At 37.2% G+C, this 24,974-nt stretch overlaps 1 protein-coding gene across 1 annotated transcript in view; it reads left to right on the plus strand.

Annotated features, from left to right (window-relative positions):
- Nucleotides 1-239: 239 nt before the first annotated feature.
- The window catches only part of LOC120528203 (metaxin-1-like), a 69,196-nt gene continuing 44,461 nt past the window's right edge, over nt 240-24,974 (plus strand). The window contains exon 1 of the mRNA XM_039752293.1: nt 240-344. Within this exon, the coding sequence (XP_039608227.1) occupies nt 264-344 (81 nt within the window). The 5' untranslated portion in view covers nt 240-263. The remainder of the gene's footprint in view (nt 345-24,974) is intronic.

The raw sequence follows: 24,974 nt of genomic DNA on the forward strand, positions 1-24,974 counted from the left end.
TCCTACATCTAATTTAGATAGTCGTTAGTTTATCCAATCTACGCATTTATAAAATTGTATATTAGCCAAAAGAAGCAGTTTCGAAAAAAATGATTTCATCCCCACCCATTTCTACAGGAACACTTAAGAAAACTTCGCTCAGTTTATGTGACGCGCCCGACCACCCGATGGCACGGACATGGTTACCAAGGATCGCATCTTGTTGCTATGCTGAGGTGCTGTCACAACGAGTGCTTCCGGGTCACGATTGACGCAAAAACAACATGGCGACTGCCATGGAACTGTATTGCTGGAAAGGAGACTGGGATTTACCTTCGGTGGATCCCGACTGCCTCACTGTCCTGGTAAGCGGGTCCAAGCGTGGACAGTTGAAAGAATGTTTCCGTCTAGATAGTTTGATTTGTTTCGGAACTTAAAGTGACGTTGTTGCTTGGCTGGGCAGTTGTGGCCATACTACTCTGCGAAAGTCACATTGAAAACTTTTATTTACTCGCCTTCTGTCGTTGGCAAGCCTCATTATTTTTTTGTCTTCGGATATGACATTAGTTATCCAAATTAAAATAAACACACCCAGAACTTGCTTAAATAAAGCCAAATGATATATTATTAGTAGAAACTAGTTATAATACCAAAAGTTAAACTGCCAAATACTGTCGACTCATTAAGTTAAATTAGGATGTTTGCAAAGTTTTTGTAGGAATGAAGGTGATTTAACTACTGCAAAAAATTCAGACATGTGCTTATGTAGTAGTTACACATCCGTGTTTGGCTTTTTGTTTCTTTTTTCCTCATGCATTTTAATTGTAGAACAGTTAGTCTAATTAACTACAGAAAAGCAAAGTATAAATCAGTTGTACACGAATGATTCTTTAAACTGAAATAGTTGTCGTGTATTCCTGTATACCAGTTTTACTATGGTTTACACAGTATGGGCCGAGTTTCCAGAATAAAACATTGACCCGTCTGCTAAACCACTTTTAGAATAGTTAATTATTTCTTATTTCCTTAATGCATTATCTGTAATCAATAAATGATGTATAACAGACATTAAATAGTTTTGTGCTCCCACCCACTGTGAAGTGCAGTTGTGCTTCTTAAATGTGCAGAACTTTTCATAAAGGTGAAAGGAAAAGTTTGTAAACCCTTTAGAACTACCTCCCAAGTACTCCAGTTTTCTTCCCACATCTCAAAAGTGTGCATTCCATGTTGGTTGGCAACTCTGAATTGGCCTGTGGGTGGGGTGAGAGTTAGTGTGCACTGTAATGAACTGGAACAACATCCAGGGTTGTTTCCTACTTTGTACCCATTAGCGTCCTGCAACCCTGAATTGGACAGCTGGGTGAGATCATGAAGGATTTTTTTATTTAGTTCATATTTGTGTGTGCACTAAGAGGTGAATTTATTGATGAAATCTCATTTTTCGCACTGATACCCAGACATGCACCCTGGAGTCTGCAGCAGGAGCAAGTTTGTCAAAGTTTGATTCTTGGTAGTAATCACTACAGCATATGTTTCACAACAGTTGTGAAGAGCACCAGCCAAGAACACCAATGTAGTTGTCAGTTGTGTCCACATTGATTGACAAGTCCTGCAACTTTGTGTAATACCATAATTGATACTTTGAGGTAGACATCTTCACCACTGATGGCATAGGCCTAGTAGGCCATCTCCTACTTGATCATGCAGTTCCCCTTCCCCCATGCTGAGGTAAGGCTCAGAGGTTGATAAATTGGATAAAGGGACATCAGTACATGCAGTAAACTTATGAATGTAATATTTATCTGACAGTATAAACAGAGAAACCTGGATGGGTGTTATCTAGCCTTTTTTCTTTCTGTTAAATGCTATAGTTATCTACTTTTTTACTCTTTCAGAATAAGGACATGAAATACTACAGTAATGTATGATTTAGGCACACTAATATGTGCATAATATTCCCATTATTTTGTTCAGTTTCTTGATTTACAATGGTTATCCTCGGATTCCAATTAGCAGACACTGGTCCATGTCTGGACAAGAAAAATGTTTATGGAACACATTTTTTTAAAAAAATCAAGAAAGCCTGAATAAACAACGTGGTATTTTAAAAGCTTCGGTTTTGACGCTATAGCCTGAGCTAACATGCATTTCTCTTACAGAGCTATGTGTCTTCTAGTCAATTGCATGTGTTATTTAAAGTTTAATGCTCAGCTCAGTCAGTCACTTGGATTAAAACTGTTTCAGAAAGAGGAAGAATCAGCTGCCAGTCATTTTGTGCCTATAATAAAATGGAAGTTTTGTGAGGAGAGACTTTACTAAGACCCAACAAGAATTAGTTGTCAGAAAATAGAAGTTGACACTACCTTTTCAAAAACGAATGGACTGTGAGCGAGTGATGAAGCAGATATCGAGACTTGCTTTTGATCTATACAAGATTTACTTAGATTAGTGTCAAAGTAGATGCTGACAAAGACAACCAAGTCAGCCTCTTTGTGGATACACAATGAAATCTTTTTGATATAGGGGGCATTAATAGCTTAAGCTTTTCATTAGGTTGATGTGATTTTCCTTGAACCCGATTGAGAGACGTGTTTTGCAGTTGCTTTTAATGACTCATTTACAGCCGTTTCAGAGTTAAGTATTCCAGCTAATTGATTGTGACACTGAAGAGTTGCTTGTTGACTTGATCAGGCGAGTAAGAATTTTACTGTTCTATGTACATGGAACAATAATGACCCTATAAACCTACAGTGCTATGTTAGTCATGGGTTTTAGTTGTTGAATGTACAGATATATTTCAAGTAAAGCATATAATAACCTTTTTAACTATTACAATTGTTAAGATTAAATTAATACACAGACATAGCACAGAAAATGTGTGTATGTGTGTATATATATATATATATATATATATATATATATATATATATATATATATATAGAGATATATATATAGAGATATAGATATATATATATATATATATAGAGATATAGATATATATATATATATATATATAGAGATATAGATATATATATATATATATAGATAGATAGATAGATATGTATATGTATATGTAGATATTCTGCCTTTGTAAAGAGAAGTCTTGAAAAGAATCATCTCCTGTTCAGTCTGCTTATGCTGATAAGATTTGGGGTGATAAGAGGCTTTGCACAGCTGACTTGACCTTTTAGTCCACAGTAAACAGTCTCTATTGGCCTCGTGTATAAAACCTTGAATACATTCCATACTAAAAGTTTGCTTATGCTTGAAAGGGAAAAAAAGGTGTACGTACAGAAAAACTCAGATTTTTAAAACCATACATATGCCATGCCAAGTGTGTCTTAATCTCAGTTCAGTTTAAAGCTGTGTGCGCCTGGTTGCACTTCTAGCTACTCCGTTATTACCCTCCAGTAACCATGTATGGCTTAAAAATGATCTTGTTGGAATATTCATGATCCGATCACCATTTGAATTTGGCCTTGTTCCTGAGTGTTTTCTTTACAGCAAAGGAGTTGGAGCAAGAGATGTCAGCTAAGTAGAGAGAGAAAAAAATACCTGCCATTTAAATGTCAATGTTGCACTACATGCACATCTCTTTAAATGGGATGTACAATGTCCAAACATCTTTGAATTGCCATTTCATTGATATCCTGAGGGACAGGGTCTGGGACATTTCTGTACTTATTTGGCCCGTCTCAAGGGCAGAGGCAGTCCATATTTCTGTGATATGTTGTGCAGTACTGCACAAGCTGTCACAATGTGGCCGACCTTTGTGGGGCTGAACAGTAGTGTGGCTAGCCATGCAAGGAATGAGTTGATTTTTTTTTTTTTTATAGCTGGTGATGATGACTTGTATGTAGACTAAACTAGACTTTCTAGAGCTGTCCTCTTGGGCATGAGTGTCAAATTGGAACCTACAGTACAGAGACCATCATGTAGAAATCATGCAATCATCTGTTCCATTACAGGTTTTATCAACCATGGGGTACTTGGTGACTGGCACTTTTCAGTGTGAACTGGCTGACTGGTCAGGAACCTCAGAGTCATTGCTGAGCTGAATCATGCCACCTGTATGGGATTAGTGCTTTAAGTTAAACTAAGTAACTGCCACTGTGCTCTCTTTTATGTCTGTTACTTAATATTTCTTAAAATTCATATATGGTTACTCTGGAGAGCAGGAATTACTTCAGCCGTGCTGTGTGATCTGGCACAAGCAGGGAAGTGTCAGCATTTCAAACCCTGGGTATAATTAAGATGGTGACCGGAAATATCCGCACAGTCATATAAGCGCACAGTCATATAAGCGCACAGTCATATAAGCGCACAGTCATAAGCACACACGGGAAAAACTGCACACAGGAAAAAACGAACATGGAAAAATGCGCATACGGCAAAGGCGTATATGCAAAGAAGAAAAAAATGTTATATTATACATCGCAATAAACAAAATTGTATAATTGTTTACTTAACGTATTTATAAGCTTGTATGTTTTAATTTGTGCTAATTGGGGTAGTGGGCTGTTGGATGGTCCATAAAATAAAATAGTCATTAATCCTTTTGTTACTGTAATTGTTGTGCCTAAATTACCATTTCTAAGAAATTATTATTCTTTACAATAGTTTTCAGAATTTATGTTATACCTTCTTATTCCACAGGTAGGCAAATTAGGGTTTTATAGTTTTGATTACGGCAAGTAAGTAAAGGTCGTCCTATAAATAGGCCACACAGTTAGTTTTCTTTAATCTTCCCTAACTTTCGAGCAAGGCAAGTCGACTTTTTTTTTTTTTGAATAAGCGAGATGGAGTTTTCGACCAGTCAGAAAGGCAAGCAAATTTTCGGTTACAAGGGATTTGAATATCTGCGTTTTCGCACAACAAATGGAATAGATACTTGGAGGTAACGTGAGAATCGATCAACAAAGTGCCATTCCTTAATGAAAACCAACAACGGAGACATTGCACAAGAGCAAACCAGTCATTGTTTTATTATAATAAAAATGTCTAACAGTATAGGTGGAGTATTTTGTATATTTGTAATAGTTATATGTTACTACCGTGTGCTTTTTTCCACGTGCGCACTTTACCGTATGCATATTCTTCTATGTATGGTTTTTATTCTTCTGTGTGTGGTTATTTCCCGTGCGCATATATGACTGCGCTTTTTTCTGTGCAGATATTTCCTGTGCGCTTTTGGTCAAGTGTGGAGGCCAAGATCAAAAGACAAGTTGCATCAATTGCTGATTTTACTAATATAATCACAATTAACTGCACATTTGTTTTGGTAAAGGCACCATCACAGAATGAATTTGCTTTAGTAGGCAGAAAGCACTTTAATTAAATACAGCTAAAGTTTGGTACTCCAATGTGACTGACTAATAATATTATGATCTGGCCCAGCTGAACCCACAATTCCTTTATTTTATCAAATAGCAGTGTGAGAAGCAGACCTCAGGGTCAAGCTGTGTGTGATGGTTGTATAGCACACTCTTTATAGATAAAATACCCCTGATGCACACACTTAATGTTATTACCAACATTGACAGCTGTAAGCGACGTGTCTTTGAAATGTGCAGTGAAACAAGATTTTCTGTTCACTTCATTGTCTTGTCACCTGGAGTCAGTAAAATGGCAACACATTCCCATAACATTAAAAAATTTTGACGCCAATATCGTGTTTTATAAATCCTGATTTTTTGGCTTACATTCATTTCTGAGTGTAAACAAGTTTTATCTATGCAGTCTGAGGTCCTTACATAAAATATGTCTCAAAGAAATAATAACTGGGAATTCTATCACTCATCATCACATGCCAGATCAACCTCGTTCCACTGAGTGATGTCTGTTGCATCAACTTTGGGAGATGGCTAAGAGACATTTTCCTTAAATATCTTAACCACATGATGCAGATGGTCTCATTCTGGAGCAGCACTAGTGATATTCCAAGACCTTTGCACCTTCCTGAGCTCCTATCCCATCTGTGAAGATTAAACTGTACCACCCTTCAAGAGAATAGTTATTGAGGAAGCTGTACCCACAGTCTCATTCTTCTAGCCACAAAGATCATTGGTGACATAAGTGTTCAAATGAAGAGAGATGTATGGTTTGTCCAAAGACTTGACTTCTACTTCACCCCACTCTCTGAAACAAGGTTTATGGTACTGCTGGATTTGCTCATGCTCATGTAATTTTTAAGATGTATTCGGATGAGATTAGTTTTTAGTTACACAAGGAACTGGTATAAAGTCAGTGCTTCAAACAGGGTAGTAACACAGTGGTACTCCATACTTGCATTTCACGATTTTATTGTATGCCTACTATAATATCAGTTTGGACTACATTAGCAACCCTCTCCGTTTGCACCTCCAAGGGGAACAGCCCCACATTCACATGGTTTTCAATATAAATTGACTATATCAGTGTGCCTTCAGATCCCTGAGAGGACATATCGCATCACCACCAACTCACCTACATGCTCAACAAGGAGTACATTGATAGTTCTTTTTTTCTACCTCAGGTACTGCACAAAGTGGTTATTACTGAAACGCCTCTGTAATTTTAGTCTCATTTGAATCGCTGAAATAACACAATTTTACTCATCTGTCAATTTGCATAGGATTAGTTTAACTTGGGGAAACTTATAACTTTAGCCCACCTCCCACTGTAACATTAATCCAGTCTGAACAGGGTTTAAGATTAAACTATTAGTATAAATCAAAACCTTCTTAGAATGTCTGTGTTTCTAACTGTCCTAAATGTTTCCTTAAATAGAACCAGTAGCACAAATGCTCTTTCTGGTCAGCACAACATTGCTTACATTGTGATGACTCCAGAAATAAGTTGTTTTAGCAACATTCTCTGATACTCATTTAATTGCATTGTTAATCACTGAACACTGCAACTGAACTGAATTGAATTCGAAAATGTATATTTGGTTTTAGAATACGATGCAGCTAGTTAAGTTGTTTGACTGACTGGCTACTTGTGATCTATTTGAACTTGGAAAATTTAAGATGGTAATTTGCCTTAAAGAATTTTGCAGTTCTGGTCTAAGTGTCTCAAAGGAGAGAGTTTATTTCTGGATAAAAAGGGTGCTTATTCTATATTCCCTTTTGGTGCCTAGAGAAAGCATTTACTGTCTAGTTAATACCAACAGTTGCTAATGCACCATGAGAAACTTAACACGTGGCTTAACCTCCTTAGCATTGCATTATATTCCAAAAAACATGTAAATAGCGTTGCATCTTTTTTTGGCATAAAATCACACATTTATTAAATCTCAAAATCTCAAATGTATAATAACAGTAATGATGAATAAAAATAATAATATGAAATGTACAATAATAAAAATAATAATACTACTACTAATGATGCCAAAACAATATATAATCTTAGAATGTGAGTCCTTTCTGTGGTAAATTTTAAAGCACAATGAAAGACACAATCCAACATCATAATCACAATCGCATTTACTCTCAGATTTATCAGTTTTTGAGCAGAACACTGCACACAGACGATTCATTTTTTTTTTCTTGGTGTTATATAAGCAATAAAATGTCTACCAATCGGACACTCTGATTGATCCACGATGTGCTGAGTCGACTGCGTCTCTTTAGCGGTACTGTGGACAGTGAATATGCGGCAATGATATGTTCTACAAACTGGCATGTAAAGTTTGCATGAAATACAATTTCATCAGCTTCTTGATTGTATAAGATTAATGCATTTCAAATGCACTGTTTCACCATATGACAAAATGTCTTTATGTAGTATATCTTTGGTTGCCTTATAACAGGATAGAAAGTCAATTCTTGATCCCCACGATCTACACCACCCATTGTCCTACTGAATTTGATCACAGCACAAGGTTTCGTAACCTGCTTGTTGCCTTTTGCTTGTACAGTAACTGTAGCTACATTATTTACAGTGCTAAGATGACAAACATCTTTCTTGTCCTTCCACTTCAGCGCAAGCACTTTACCCTTTTGCCAAGGTACTAGCACACCTCGCTGTAATTTAGCTCTGCCAAAGTCTTCAGGGATGCCACAAGGGTTGGGACGAACTGTTCCATATGCGTCAGTCTATCTTTGCAGGAAGATCTCAAATAGCTCTGGCGAAGTATAAAAATTGTCCATGGTTACACAGTAACCTTGCTCCAGAGCATCTGTCAAAGTCAGCACTGATGATGTAGCAATACCGTACTGATTGTATTTCAGATCAAACATTGTCCCTTTCCCTGTGTACAGAACTGAATTCCAAATGTATCACATTTTAAATTCACAAAGCTTGTTAAACTTTATGCCAAATATTGCTCTTTTTGACACAATGTACTGCATCCGTGACAGTCTGCTCTTATAAGCCATGAGACTTTCATCAAAAATTTTGCTACAACAGCCTGGTATATCTCCCAAATTTTGTTCAGTTTGGGTGCTGGATGGGTATTCTTATCAAAGTCTTTATTGTTGGTAAAGAGCAGATACAATTAGGTCCATAAATATTTGGACAGAAAACTTTTTTCTAATTTTGGTTCTGTACATTTCCACAATGAATTTTAAATGAAACAACTCAGATGCAGTTGAAGTGCAGACTTTCAGCTTTAATTCAGTGGGTTGAACAAAGAGATTGCATAAAAATGTGAGGCAACTAAAGCATTTTTTAACACAATCCCTTCATTTCATATGGACCTAACTGTATTTCATTATTAGTGAAAGCGTGCATTAGGACATAATTTCTCCAATGAACAGTGTTACTGAAATTTTGTTTTTGACCAGTACCATCGCTGCTCAGGTTTCAACACAAGTTTCCTTAACACAAAAAGCCTAAATAGGCCCAGATATTATCAGCAGTTACTGGTTCCCACCTTTTTGAATGGAAAAACTGTTTAAGTGTACGGTTATGTGCCTGACACTGCAAAGCAATTCATCTCAACAACAATTCTGTCAATCATGTCATCATCAAGGAATAACTTCAAGTAAGTGAGTGGATCTTTGATGTCAACATCTACTTTAATTCCTGGCTGCCCCACAAAATCAAAACAAGGTGGTGCTGGTTTATTTGAAGCAGGGTCAACAGAAAGCCAGATGCGAGAGTAACTATTGGATTCATCAGAATCACTTTTGGGTCCACTGTCCATTTCAGTTTTACCACCTGAGGAAAGATTCATCTCCTCATCATTGCTCATAAGAAGTTCTTCAACATCACTGCTTGTATCACTAACAAGAGCGTGTACACCTGGGCTACTGAAAAATGTTTCTTACGAGACTCCATTATTATGGAGGGAGTTACTGATCACACTTACATCTGAGAGAACAAGACGCAACAACACCTTTTCCTATGTGTTGGATGTTACGCTTGCGCAAGACCCACCTATAATGTTGCCTGAGTAATGCTTATGCTGACTTATGTTGACAGTACTTTTACAGCCTGAGTGTTTTTCAGTTCTAATGCTTATGCAAGATGCATCTGTACAGTTGCCAGAGTGACACTCAGGAGTAACGCTTTAAGCATGGTTTTTGGAGCCTGAGTAACGTGTAGAACTAACACTAAGGAGGTTAATAAGATAGCATAAGATACATTTCAGGCAATGTTCACACTGTCTTATTTGGTAATAAAATTAAAAAAAAATTAAGAACCTTTAAATTTCAATACAGAGGAATGCTGTTAGATGCAAATGATTAAACAAGTCTTTCAGATCTTTATTTAATTTATGCTAAAAATATCCAATATAATCTTTAAAGATTACACAGTAATGCAGTGCTTAGCTGTGAAGCTGAGTTCAAACCTCATACTTGGCTATTCTTTGTGGAGTATGTGTATCCTCTCACACTCCAAAAGATGTGCAAGGTGTGTGTGGCTAACTCCCCGTGATCCTCCATTGGATTAATCAGGATTGAGAATGTTATGTTACAAAAAATGGTAAATATTACATTTGATTTAATGACCTCCTGCTATTATACTGGTTATGTATAAGACACAGTTTATGTATATTTAATAGAGGCAAAATGGTTTTACAGTAGTTAGCTCTGAGTTAAACTCCAGGTACGAACACTGTTGGTATGGGAATTGCATGTTCTCTCAGCATCTTTTTTTTTTTTTTTCTTTTCCTCCCTGACTGAAGCCCAGTGATGCGTTCTTTCTTGACTTGTATCTGACACTGCTGGTGTTGACTCCTGTCCCTGGTGACTCTGACTTGTATTGACTGGGTTAAATAATAGATTGATGAATGACCGTGTTTTGTCTGTGGGTGTTCAGCTTAGTTTATTGCTAAGTTGACATTCACTCCTTGCCATACTATTTTGGCTATTTACTTTGAAATTAAACACCACAAAAATTAAGATTTATATCCTCGTGTGTTTTCTTGCACCAAAGAAAAATATAAGCATAGTGTTTTGTTTTACTGTTGATAATAAGGAAGTAGTACTCCTAAAGTGTAGTAAATTAAATTCAACACCACAACTGTGAGCATTTACTTTAACCTATAAAGTACATTCCACTATTGATTCAGTTATTCAAAATGAAGTAGTCACTTTTAAAAATATATTTTTCATCTGTTACCACTATTGAAACTATTTTGATTTTTGCACCTTGCAGTATAAGCATTCATGTGTGCCTTTATAAGCATCCAACTGCAAGACAATATCTTACCTCAAAATTTCAGCCAGTGACTCACTGATGTGCCTGTTTATATACTCAGGTCCTTATGTATTTGGACAGGGACATCATTTTCATAATTTTGGCTTTGTACACCACCACAATGGATTTGAAACAAAGTAGTCATTATGTGATTGATTCAGCTTTAATTCAAGGTCAGGTCAAGTTGGGGAGCATGCACTGGTACAGTGCGTTACTGCACTTACCACACAACAAAACAGCTTGTGATCTTGGTTGGCAACTGTGGTAGAAATTTAACATCTTATTAAAGAAAGAAACATCCTCTAACAGGACAAATCAGTTATCAGGTGTTCATTGTATCTTTTAATTACTCCTCGGCAAAATGCCTTAGAGGGAGCATTCTTCAAAAGCAGTCTGTTACAACCTCTTCAGAATGATCAGAGAAACAAAGAACAGAGGTTAATTTTATAAACTGTTGAATTTGCATACAGTGTCAATCAATCCATATATTTTACTCTGGTTGGTTTACACCCAAATGACTTATATAAAATAAATGTATTATATTCTGGTGGTTCTTTATACCCTTGAGTTGAACAACCACTCTTGAAATTTCTGTGCATATAAAAACTGTCCATTCTGGTTGTTTACAGGACATCTGCTGACTTCTTGGTCATCTCTTAGTCATCCTTCAGTACATTTTGTTGTTCACTTGACCTTAATGTAATTTCCACATTCATTAACCCTTTATGCTATTTCTTTAAGATGAATGCTCTGTTACCCAAAATTATTCTTCCACACAACTCCTGCAGGTAGACATGCAGTCCAGTCCCACCCTCCTGAAATGACCATCTATGTGCTGCAGCCAGATGTTACATGGATATCTCCTTCGCCTGGTCTAGCCACTCAGGTGTTCAACAATGAAAATCCTGACAGCTGGATCACCATCTGGGAATCGTGTCGCATCGCTATAGTGCCGTAACTGTCACTTCCTCACAATGTAGGAAATGTGCCACATTCAGGACTTTGTGAGCAACCTTTCGTTCAACACCAAGTTAAACCCTTTCCAGTGACCTCAAGATCCCCATGCGATGCTCTGCCATTCTGTCTACTGACTTAATTTAAGTGGTTTAACAAAAATATTGAATGAGTTCTTTAGAAAAGACTGGCATTTTTATACATGGTCCCACTGTTTTCATGGGCTCTTAAGTATTTGGACAGACTAACATAATCATACATATCATGGTCATTTTCAGTGTTTGGTTGAAAATCCTTTACAGTCAATGACTGCCAGAAATCTAGAATCTATGGCCATCTCCAAGTGGTGGGTTTCCACACCAGTGATGCTAGTCCTTTACACAGCTGTCTTCAGTTTCTGTTTATTTGTTGCACATTCTGCCATCAGTTTTGTCTTCAGCAAGTGAAATGCATGTCCAATTAGGTTGACATCAGTTGCTTGACTTGGCCATTGAAGAATATTCCACTCCATTCTTTGCTTTGGAAAGCACTTGATTTACTTTCGCAGTATGTTTTGGTTCATTATGATATTTTTTGTAAACACCTTAAATTAAAGTTGAAAGTCCACACTTCAATCATACAGTATAATGATTGCTTTATTTCAAATCCCATTATGGTGGCACACAGAGCCAAAATTATGAAAATTGTGTTACTATCCAGATACCTGTGGATTTGACTATATTATTTATCTGTTAACTGTAGGGGATAGAAATAGAACTTTCTTCACATTTCCACACAAACATAAATTCTACATTGTAAAAACTGGCAACCTTAGCAAAGTAATGTCTTTTGTTCTCTGTATATTTATACATGGGTATCGCACAATGAGAAGGATTAGAGAGGGTGCTTCTTCTTTTGGGAAAGTTAATCATAGAAATCTGTGTAAACCATAAATTGATCTATGTATACCATCTAGTAATTCGAAATATTGGTTTTTGAATCGGTGACTTGCAACTTTCCGTGCTGTTTTCATTTTTTAGACTAAAATGAGCTCCCTAGTGTTCTTTCTAAAGAAAAAACAGTGTGTACCTTTAACATATTTGTACCAGTAAGACTAACACTAATAAATATGTGTGATGTCATTTTTTTTAAATCTGCATTGATCACTGGGGATGGGAAATGACCACCAGGGACACCATATTACGAAATTATAACGCTTCTGTCACAATGAGAAAATATTTTTATGTTTTAGAATACATTAAGCACAGAAGTTTGATGTTATACACTGACCCATCTGCATTTTTCTCTTTGTGACCAATAAAATATCTGTCTGGTATCTGTAATTGCAAAAGTATTTCCCTGAAGGGTTGCTTCACACCTTGTACTCAGTGCTGCTGGCATATGTTCTAAGTTTTAGGCCCCAATGGAAAAATTTCAATGAGCAAGAAGTGACTAGTTGGTAACACTTAATAAATAAATGTTTTAATATCTCAACACTCTAGTCTCCACAATAAGACTAAAAATTCTCAGTTACAGAATCCTGGTTCATTCTACCATTGCACATTAGTGAACCACAATTACATTCGCTGTAATAAAAAAAGGCAAGGTAGACTTTCTTCAAACTGCAGTTTGCTGGCAGAATATTGTAGACTAGTAATTCTTCTTCATTAAATTGAGTATTGTATAAGGAGAGCTTAATGTTTTCTGTCAAATGAAACAAGTTTTTGTTTTCAGTATGTGATTAATTAGTGTATTATAATTTTGATGTAATTTTATATGTTTTTATTACATTTAGGTAATACATTTTTTATTCATTGCAATAGGTATTTTGATTGTATGTCAATTACTAAAATGCATTACCTTTTTTATTATATAGATAGACAGATAATCCCAAGGTATCATAAGACTATGCATATCAATGCTGTAAAAGTAAACTTGTGTTAAATTACTGTCACTGTGATCTAGTAGAAAATACAGTTGCATTTTTCTAACACACAGTAATACATTTTCTAAAAATGTTATTTAAACCAAAACTAAATAAACCAATAATATACTGCTCAAAAAAATTAAGGGAATGCTTAATCATGACAGACTAACACCAAGTCAATGAAGCTTTGGGGAAATCAATCTGTCCATTTAGGAAGCATACTGTAAGTGATTGTGAATCAGCTTCACCTGCTTTGGTGCAAAAGAAAGTTATAACAGGTGCACTGGAGAGTCAACAGCTGGATAACCCCCCAAAAAGGGAATGGTTTTGCTTGTAGTGGCCACAGACAATTTCTCAGATTCTTCTGTAGTTTAGAGTTTTGCTATGTCCTTGTCACTGCTGGTAGCAGGAGGTGATACCTGCAGCAGATTACGGTTGCGCAGATAGTCCAGTTCCTCCAGGATGACACATCCCGTCAGAAGGAGGTCTGCTGTGTCTCTCAGCACAGTCTCAAGAGTATGGAGGATATTCCAGGAGATGTGCCGTTAACATGAGGAGACCTGGGTAGGGCCATAGAAGGGCATCAGCCCAGCTGCAGGACTGGTATCTGCTCCTTTGTGCAAGGAGGAACAGGAAGAGCACTGCCAGAGCCCTACAAAATGACCTCCAGCTGGCTACTGGTGTGAAGTTTCTGACCAAGCTATCAGAAACGGACTCCATGAGGGTGGTATGAGGGCCCGAAGTCCTCTTGTGGGACCTTTGCACACAGCCCTTTACCATGCAGCTCAATTGCCATTTGCCAGAGAATACACAATTGGCAGCTCTGCCATTGGTGCCACATTCTCGCCACACATGAGAGCAGGTTCATCCTGAGCACATGTGACAGATGTGAAAGAGTCTTGTAATGGAGACGCCATGGTAAACATTATGCAAAATTTTTCAGCATGACTGGTTTGGCAGTGGGTCAGTGATGGTCTGGGGAGGTATATCCTTGGAGGGTCACACAGACTTCCTTGCACTAGGCTATGGTACCCTGACTGCTGTTAGGTACAAGGATGACATCTTCAGAGCTGTTGTTAGACCTTATGCTGGTGCAGTGGGCCCTGGCTTCCTCCTGGTGCAGGATCATGACTGGCCTCGTGGATGATGAAGGCATTCATGCCATTGAATGGCCTGCATGTTTCCCAAACCAGAATCCCCACTGAGAACCTCAAAGATGTTATGTATCGATGTTGCTAAGTAGCACTACAGAGTGTCTAGGATCTCACTGATGCGCTGATTTGTGAATTTCTGCTCTCTCTCTCTCTGAGGTGATCCCCGGGATACCATTCACCTTCTTATCAAGAGCACACCCAGATGTTGTCGGAGTGCATACAGGCATGTGGGGGCCATACACACTACTGAGTCGCATTATGAGTTGCCATGATGAAATTTACTTAAGTTGATTAAGTCTGTGATTTCAATTTTTAACTTTGATTTTTGATGTGATGTTTCATCATTTTGTTCTCAACGAGTTACAAAGTATTACTCAGTAAAGATTTTCTGCTTGAATATTTCATTCATCAAGATCCAATGTGTGATTTAAGTGTTTCCTAATTTTTTTTGAGTAGTGTATATTTCAAGATAATTGCCAATATTATAAAAAGTTTGGTCTCCCCAAGATATTTGAGGTCTCAGAGACCTTTTACTAAGATCTCAGACCTTAATTAACTCGTTAGGGCTGTGGCTTGTTCAGTCATTGTTAGGAAACCCCGGGTGATGCAAATTGCAAAGCTATATAATTCTTTGACTCCTCAAACCTTGTCCCAACAATCAACAGCCGTGGGCTCCCCTAAGCAGCTGTTAAGCACTCTGAAAAATCAAATAATGCTCACAAAGCAGTAGAAGGCCGCAAGAAGATAGCAAAGTGTTTTCAGTTACCATATATACTTGCAGATAAGTCAGGACTTGATTTTACTGTATAATTTCTGGTATTTTATGGTGTCGAAAGCAGAAAACACATGCTATTGATCCCAGAGATTATGATATGCTAACGCCCACCTGAGAGAGTAACAATGGAGCACACTGCCTTTTTTTCTGTGTGGGTACGCCAATGCGCTGTATCAGCATGTGTTCCTAACTTCTCTCTCTCTCTATTGTGCTTATGTGACCACACGGTAATGCCAGAACTATTTCGAAGTGACGTTTGCACTGCTTTGTGTTTTTTGTATCTCACACCCTCATACACCTTTATCGTAAGAGCATCCCTTATCTACAGTGGATCGTTCGATCAGGAGAAAATATGAAGCTGGTTTTTAATTAAACGTCATTGAAGTAGTGAAAGAAATTGGTAACTGTGCTGCTGCAATAAAATGCGATGCGTCTGAGAAACTGATGCGAGATCGGGGGAGACAAGAAGATGAAGGAAAAAAAAAATTTACGGGTCACATTTTTGAACAGGAGTATAAGTTGGGGTCTGATTTTATGATCAATTTTATACCCGAGTATATACTGTACAGTAGCTGTTTCCTCAGTTCATAACATTTTCAAGAAACGGCAGTTAACAGGAACGGTGGAGGTGAAGTTGAGGGCTTGAAGACTGAGGAATCTTTCTGAAAGAACTGCTCATTAGATACCTAGAAAAGCAAATAAAACTCCCTGTTTGACTACAGTAGACCTTTAGGAAGATTTAGCATACTCTGGAGTGGTGGTGCACTGTTCTGCTATGCTGCGACACCTGAGCAAATATGATCTTCATGGTAGAGTCCGCAGATGAAAAACTATCCTGCGTCCTAGCCACAAAATTCTGTAAATTGTAAGCCTATTCCTAACCCTAAACCTAAGCCTGAAGTTTGCAAATGAACATCTGAACAAGCCTGATGTATTTTGGAAACACATCTTGTGGACTGATGATTGAACGTTTTGGCTACAATGTGCAAATGTATGTATGTTTGGAGAAAAAAATGTGTCCAATAATTAAGCATGGTGGTGGTAGTGGATTGATCTTGTTTTTGGCTTGAGTTGCAGCCGATGGCACAGGGAACATGTCATTGACAGGGGGAAGAATGGATTTGAATAAAAACCAATAAATTCCGGATGCAAACATCACACCATCTGTAAAAAAGTTGAAATTAAAAAGAGGATGGGTCCTGCAATGAGATAATGATTCGAAACACACCTTAAAATCTATAATGGAATAGCTCAAGAGACGCAAGCTGACTGTTTTGCCATATCCCTCACAGTCCATCCAATCTAAATATCATTGAAAATCTGTGGATAGATCTCAAAAGAGCAATGCATGCAAGACGGCCAAAGAATCTTACAGAATTAGAAGCCTTTTGCAAGGATGAATGGGTAAAAATACCGCAAGTAAGAACTGAATGACTCTTAGCTGGCTACAAAAAGCATTAACAGGCTGTGAAACTTGCTAAATGGGGTGTTACTAAGTACTGACAATGTTGGGTTCTTTTGCTTGTGGTCCTTTTAATGTTTTAGGTATTTTGCACCTGTGAATGATGGAAATAAAAATGCAATTTTGCATAAAATGTTGAAAATAAACGTCAACTTTAACTTTATGCCTTTTAATGATCAGTTCATCCTCTGCTCACTTAACTATTCACAGTAACAGACTTTTGCATGTGTGTGTGTGTGTGTGTATATACAGGTACATATACAGTATATAAAAACTGAAGTCATTCTTTAAATGCAGAAGTCTCTGAAGCATTCCTAAAGTTTTCCAGCTGCTTAATCGAAAATATATCCATCTTTCCATCATCAACTCTTAATTGAGTTTATGGTTTTTGGAGGCTTCTATATACTACAAAAACTTCAGTAATTTGTTTTGGAATATGGTAGCACATATGTAAGATTTGAGCAGCTGTATAAACATTAAAAAGTGCAACTGGCGTTAAACACTGAAAAATGAAATGATGCAATTGTGCTTCCTGCTTTCTTGTAATGATTCTTTTTGCTGCATTTTGGGGTACTATAGTAGAGTAGTGAGAAAGCAGTTTGAACCAACTGAAAACAAAGAATGATAATGCCATTCTAGCATAATTAGAATGCAGCACTGTAAGAAATAACCTTAGTTTTTGGATACAAGGAAGAACTTTATTTTCCCCAGGGAGAATTTTGTCTTTGTACAGAAACTCTAAATTAAATAAATAATAACAAAAATTATATTAATACACACACCAGAATGACTAAAAATAAAGAAAATTTAAAAAGGAAGAAAATGTCTGACTTTCAGTGGCAGGCACAGTGAGGCATTATGCAGTTGATGTATTACAAAATGGATGAAAAATTGTTATAAAACAATTATAATCAAAAAAACTTAACTACCAGTACAGTTTAATTTTGATCCCTTTTGAATTTATAGTTGATCAAATTGTATTACAGTGCTGCGGTGGGCTGGCACCCTGCCCAGGGTTTGTTTCCTGCCTTGCGCCCTCCATCTGTCCATTTATCTTGCTAACCTGCTTATTCAGGGCAGGGTTGTGGGTAAGATGTAATAGAGCAACTTATAGTTTTACAAAAAGCATAATCATGCAGGTGAAAAATTGTGGTCTTCATATATTCGTACCTAATAATGACACGTGCATCGAGAAAATTTAATTTGATGAAATTTAACTCGAGATTAAAAATATGTGCCACTATTATTAGATTTGTAAAATGCAATTCTCATGAACAATGTGAAATGCTGTATTTGATACAGCTGTTTATTGTAGGGATGTCATACATGTAAATTTAATGCATATGAGGATAAAAACATTTTTAACCCTTTTAACAGCCACTAGTGGAATAGTTTTTCTCAGGTCATCTTTATATAAATAAGAAAAATCTATTGGATCCATCAGGACTGTTTTTGCTGTCTCATATAACATCTTTATATCTTCTTTGAACCTGATTTTAGTTTCTGAAATGGCACATACAGTATTTTGTCTTGTTCAGTTTTCTGAAGTAGTTTCAAAGTAAGAATGTAAAATGGAATAAATTCAAATCCAATGTTGTCAACATTTAACACGAATCTAATAGTAATTAGTGGTTCACTGTTAAAATTAAAAAAGACAAGTCAAAAAATAGTTAAAGTAATATTACTCTTTTAGACTACATTAACATATGGCTGTTATTAGTGTTTGTTTACTTGTTTCTATGGCAGCAAGCATATTCTCCAGATTGTGTATTAATTGTGCTAACCTCCTGTAATTACCAGTCAGTATTCTATAGATAATGCAATTTATAACTTTATTATTGTCTACAGCTGCACAAACAGGATGTGTTGACTATGGTCATAGCACTACTTTCCTCATAGGGGAAACATACACAGTGTCATTTGCAGACAGGAAGCAGTGTTCCTGAACAGGAAATGTGTTTTGGGGGGATGTTGGTGGAGGCAAATGAAATACTTGAGCAAACAGACTCTAGCTAATGTTGCACCAGGTTGCATTGTCGAATTTTTCAACCAGCTTTAGTAGTATTGTCTATGTTACACTTTACTGACATGATTACTTTCATGTTTTCTAATTGTGTGAGAGAAACAAAATTCAAAGCTCATTATAAACAACTAGTAATGCATCTTTATATGGGGCTTTTAAAGTAGAAAAAAAAATCTAGACATTATTCATTTGATTTCAATATGTACAGTGGTGTGAAAAACTATTTGTCCCCTTCCTGATTTCTTATTCTTTTGCATGTTTGTCACACAAAATGTTTCTGATCATCAAACACATTTAACCGTTAGTCAAATATAACACAAGTAAACACAAAATGCAGTTTTTAAATGATGGTTTTTATTATTTAGGGAGAAAAAATCCAAACCTACATGGCCCTGTGTGAAAAAGTAATTGCCCCTTGTTAAAAAATAACCTAACTGTGGTGTATCACACCTGAGTTCAATTTCTGTAGCCACCACCTGGGCCTGATTACTGCCACACCTGTTTCAATCAAGAAATCACTTAAATAGGAGCTGCCTGACACAGAGAAGTAGACCAAAAGCACCTCAAAAGCTAGACATCATGCCAAGATCCAAAGAAATTCAGGAACAAATGAGAACAGAAGTAATTGAGATCTATCAGTCTGGTAAAGGTTATAAAACCATTTCTAAAGCTTTGGGACTCCAGCGAACCACAGTGAGAGCCATTATCCACAAATGGCAAAAACATTGAACAGTGATGAACCTTCACAGGAGTGGCCGGCCGAACAAAATTACCCCAAGAGCGCAGAGACAACAATTCCGAGAGGTCACAAAAGACCCCAGGACAACGTCTAAAGAACTGCAGGCCTCACTTGCCTCAGTTAAGGTCAGTGTTCACGACTCCACCATAAGAAAGAGACTGGGCAAAAACGGCCTGCATGGCAGATTTCCAAGACGCAAACCACTGTTAAGCAAAAGAACATTAGGGCTCGTCTCAATTTTGCTAAGAAACATCTCAATGATTGCCAAGACTTTTGGGAAAATACCTTGTGGACTGATGAGACAAAAGTTGAACTTTTGGAAGGCAAATGTCCCGTTACATCTGGCGTAAAAGGAACACAGCATTTCAGAAAAAGAACATCATACCAACAGTAAAATATGGTGGTGGTAGTGTGATGGTCTGGGGTTGTTTTGCTGCTTCATGACCTGGAAGGCTTGCTGTGATAGATGGAACCATTAATTCTACTGTCTACCAAAAAAATCCTGAAGGAGAATGTCCGGCCATCTGTTCGTCAACTCAAGCTGAAGCGATCTTGGGTGCTGCAACAGGACAATGACCCAAAACACACCAGCAAATCCACCTCTGAATGACTGAAGAAAAACAAAATGGAGACTTTGGAGTGGCCTAGTCAAAGTCCTGACCTGAATCCAATTGAGATGCTATGGCATGACCTTAAAAAGGCGGTTCATGCTAGAAAACCCTCAAATAAAGCGGAATTACAACAATTCTGCAAAGATGAGTGGGCCAAAATTCCTCCAGAGCGCTGTAAAAGACTCATTGCAAGTTATCGCAAACGCTTGATTGCAGTTATTGCTGCTAAGGGTGGCCCAACCAGTTATTAGGTTCAGGGGGCAATTACTTTTTCACACAGGGCCATGTAGGTTTAAATTTTTTCTCCCTAAATAATAAAAAACATCATTTATAAACTGTATTTTGTGTTTACTTGTGTTATATTTGACTAATGGTTAAATGTGTTTGATGATCAGAAACATTTTGTGTGACAAACATGCAAAAGAATAAGAAATCAGGAAGGGGGCAAATAGTTTTTCACACCACTGTATGTGAAATTTAAATATATAAAATGGACTCCAATTCAAGGTAATTTTGGAAACGGTTTAAGACCTTAAAAATGCCATAATATCTGAAGTTTTATAAATGTAACAAGGCTAGCGAAAATCCTTGGAACTTCAACAGCAGTTGTCAGTGGAAAATGGTTATTTTACAGGTGAGCAAAACATAAATAATGCTCCCATCATCAAGAAATATGTAGGGGAAACCTAAATAAGAGCATTACTTCATCATACTGTAATGGTGACGAAGAAGGAATGCAGGAGTAAGATTTTAGCTATCCATTTTAAATAAATGTTATACCTTGTAGCCAATTTTGCCAATACAACTATGAATAAAAGTCAGTTTGTTTTACAGTATTTCTAATTAGTTTGTTGAAATTCTCTGCAAACAGTACATCTTTGTTCTTCCCATGAAGTTTGCATGCAAGTAATACCACTGCACATCTTCCCATCCATTTGAACCAGCTGCATTCAAGTCAAGGGCACAGGGTGTAGGAGCCAACAGTTCCAGTAAATTAGGATGTACAGTAGTTAGTCTTTACATACTATATTTGAAAGGATGTATCATTGTTAATTTATTATTAAAATTATTAGTTAAGTTTCCCATATATACATAGACTAATAAAAAAAAAAAAACATTCATCCATCAGTTTAGTAAGCTGCTTATCCAGTTCATCACGGGAATGCTCCCAAGCACACGCCCATATTCAGTCATACAGGGCCAAAATACAGTCCCCAACTCAAATGCATGTCTTTGGGTTATGTGAGGAAAAGCCACACAAACATTAAGGAAACATGCAGACTCCATACAGGCAGTGTTTAGGATTTGATTCAAGCTCTGGATTCTTAAGTTATGTGGCGGAGGAAGCACTAACCAGTACTTTATATATAAAACAATGTGGAGAAATTGTATAACCATTTAAAATAAAATAAACAAAGGTTACAACAGTTACTCTTAAGATTGAAGGTGGAAAACTAACAGAACATCATCTGACTGATGGTTGATAGTACTGAAATAATTTATACATGTATATAGGAATGGTACTTTCCGAAAAGGTATGGTTTTTTTTTTTTTTTAATGAGCTACTTGACACATTCATCCAAGAGGCTCAGTGTTCATGTTTATCTTTTAAGCAAGAATGTTCAAACTATAAGCAGTAAACTTTTTGATGATATTATGTTTGCTCCTGCAAAAGGTATACATTTAAGTATGGGTGGCAATAAAGTCCTGTGCTAATGAAAAAGATTAAAATAAAGTTCTTTTCAGATAGAAACTGAAACTGAATGGAACTTTTACAATATGTAATTTGTGTGAAAACGGCACATTAGCAACCCCATTGCTAGTAATACCCACATTTAAGTATTTTATATGAGACATTCAAATCTTAATTGTGATCGTAAGAATTGCTTATGAACACTTTAAATATACTTCAATTTTCTATCATCATTTGGAATACTATCTTCTATAGGTGTTTTTACACATCACATACTGTTGGATTATAACTATATCCACCATGGATTACAGTTTCTGTCTGGACGTATGTGTTGTCCTGTGCATGCTTGTTCATTTGAATTTATCTAGGTTGGTTATGCCTTCATCTGGGGAGCCTTCCCAGTCATGACAAATCTTCATGCTGCAACCGGAGCTTGGTAGGACAAATCTTTACTTTTCATTCAGAGAGCTGTTCACAGGTGTTTTCATTTTTCACACCATTGTCATCTGCACCTGCTGTACTGGACTGTGTTTGGACTTTATCATTAGTATTAATTGTTTACTGAGTAGTGTCTGGTGTTTCATTCAGTTTCATGTATGTAGTGTTTGTAAATATTTATTACTGGCGGGGAACTGGGGAGGGCTTTTGCGTACATGTTGCTTGTTTAGTAATTGTTTTTTGCCACCTTTATTTGTTGAATACATCTACTTTATTCTAATTATCAGTTCATTGAGCCTCTTTATCCGTGTTTGTATGTGTGTGAGCTTGTGTGTCCCCGGTCAGGCTGGTTGTGTTCCTGGGATCCCTGTAGTGAAATACACAAATCACAGTCTTCAGATGGTTAAGGAAAAATTAGGAGCTAGAATTGTAAAAACATTTTCAGATATGGTTACATTTACTAGACAACAGGATCAATGCAAGGAGTTGCTTTCACTTTAGCACATTTGTGGCACATTCCAGAGGCCTCATGCACAACGGCGTGCATAGAATTCGTACTATAACATGACGTAAGCACAAAAGCCAAAATGTGCTTACGCACAGAAAAATCTAGATGCAGGAATCTGTGCGTACTCCAACTTCCACTACATAAATCCGGATCAGAGTGAAAAGTAACGCTCGCGCACATGCGTGCTGTCCCGCCCCAATTCCTTCCAGAATTGCGCCTCTTTGAATATGCAAATCAATATAAATAGCCCTTAAGCTCAGCCTTCTGTGAAAAGACAATGGGAAAAGCACGGGGGAAAATATAAAAATTTCAGCGAATGCCAAGTGGAGGCAAAGGAAAAACATACTATTTGTTGATTTAAACCCGTGGTATAATCAACAAAAGGAAGTAGATCGAGTGTCAGAGAAACTTGAAAGCTCAGGTTCACAAAGTCGCACAGTGCCGGAAATAAAAAAGAAGTTGTCAGATATCAAAGTCGCCATGAAAAGGCGAGTCGTAGCCCACTATCTGAGTGTCATATGAAAGCTTATTAGGGTACAGAGAAAAAAAAGGCACACAGTGAGGAAAAAGCATGAAATGTCAACTTCAATCTCGAAATTTCCACTTTAATCGTGTAGTTTATTTTGTCATTAAAGTAGAACATCATAAACTTCATCTTAAAATCGTTTAATTAACCAGTTTCTCAAATCACATCGTAATTAAAGTAGCACGTTAAATGCTTTGTTTTGTATGTGATCTTCTATATGCTCTATGTGTGTGAATCACTACTTACTTCTTAAACCGACTCTCTTCCTCCGACTGGACACAGAATCCATTACATTTGTGATATTACAGCTCTCTGAATAACTAAAATACTGAGATGTATACGTGATATCGTTTTCATGATGATAGGAGTTAAAGCACGTTATTAAACATGGGTTTCACGGCGCAGTGGTTGTGTGCGACCTTCGATGAAATTATTTATTGCAGCAGTACTCATGGGCGGCTCTAGGCAGAGAAAGAATCGGTGGCCCCTTCGCCCGCCAATGTCAATATGGTATCTTATACACGGTGGATGGCCACGTCCGTTGTGGACACTGCATAGCCGCCTCGTGCTCATGAGACAAGCATTTAACTTTTGTCGAAATTTGCTGCTGCGTTTTTAGCTGTGTCGTTATTTTCTCTTTCTGTTTTATATTCAATATATATTGGCGTGGCCACCCCTGCAGTCCTTGCTTTTCTTTCTCCAAGTAACCGATCGCCACACAATCAACTCTGTAATAGATGTTAAGCCATCTGTAAGCTTAGAGCGCCAATTCTTCAATACGTTTAAGGAACATTGAATTATCTTTGTAGTACATGTTTAATTATTCTATCCTTCACGCCAGTCCCAGTGAAGAATATGGATTACTAGCAAAATACCCGCGCTTCGCAGCGGAGAAGTACTGTGTTAAAGAAGTAATGAAAAAGAAAAAGAAACATCTTGAAAATAACGTAACATGATCATCAATGTAACTGTTTCGTCACTTATGAGTGTTGCTGTCATATATATATATATATATATATATATACTGCTCAAAAGAATTAAAGGAACACTTTTTAATCAGAGTATAGCATAAAGTCAATGAAACTTATGGGATATTAATCTGGTCAGTTAAGTAGCAGAGGGGGTTGTTAATCAGTTTCAGCTGCTGTGGTGTTAATGAAATTAACAACAGATGCACTAGAGGGGCAACAATGAGATGACCCCAAAACAGGAATGGTTTAACAGGTGGAGGCCACTGACATTTTTCCCTCCTCATCTTTTCTGACTGTTTGTTCACTAGTTTTGCATTTGGCTACAGTCAGTGTCACTACTGGTAGCATGAGGCGATACCTGGACCCTACAGAGGTTGCACAGGTAGTCCAACTTCTCCAGGATGGCACATCAATACGTGTCATTGCCAGAAGGTTTGCTGTGTCTCCTTGCACAGTCTCAAGGGCATGGAGGAGATTCTAGGAGACAAGCAGTTACTCCAGGAGAGCTGGAGAGGGCCATAGAAGGTCCATAACCCATCAGCAGGACCAGTATCTGCTCCTTTGGGCAAGGAGGAACAGGATGAGCACTGCCAGAGCCCTACAAA

This window comes from Polypterus senegalus, chromosome 1, assembly GCF_016835505.1.
Source record: "Polypterus senegalus isolate Bchr_013 chromosome 1, ASM1683550v1, whole genome shotgun sequence".
Classification (NCBI taxonomy): Eukaryota; Metazoa; Chordata; class Cladistia; order Polypteriformes; family Polypteridae; genus Polypterus; species Polypterus senegalus.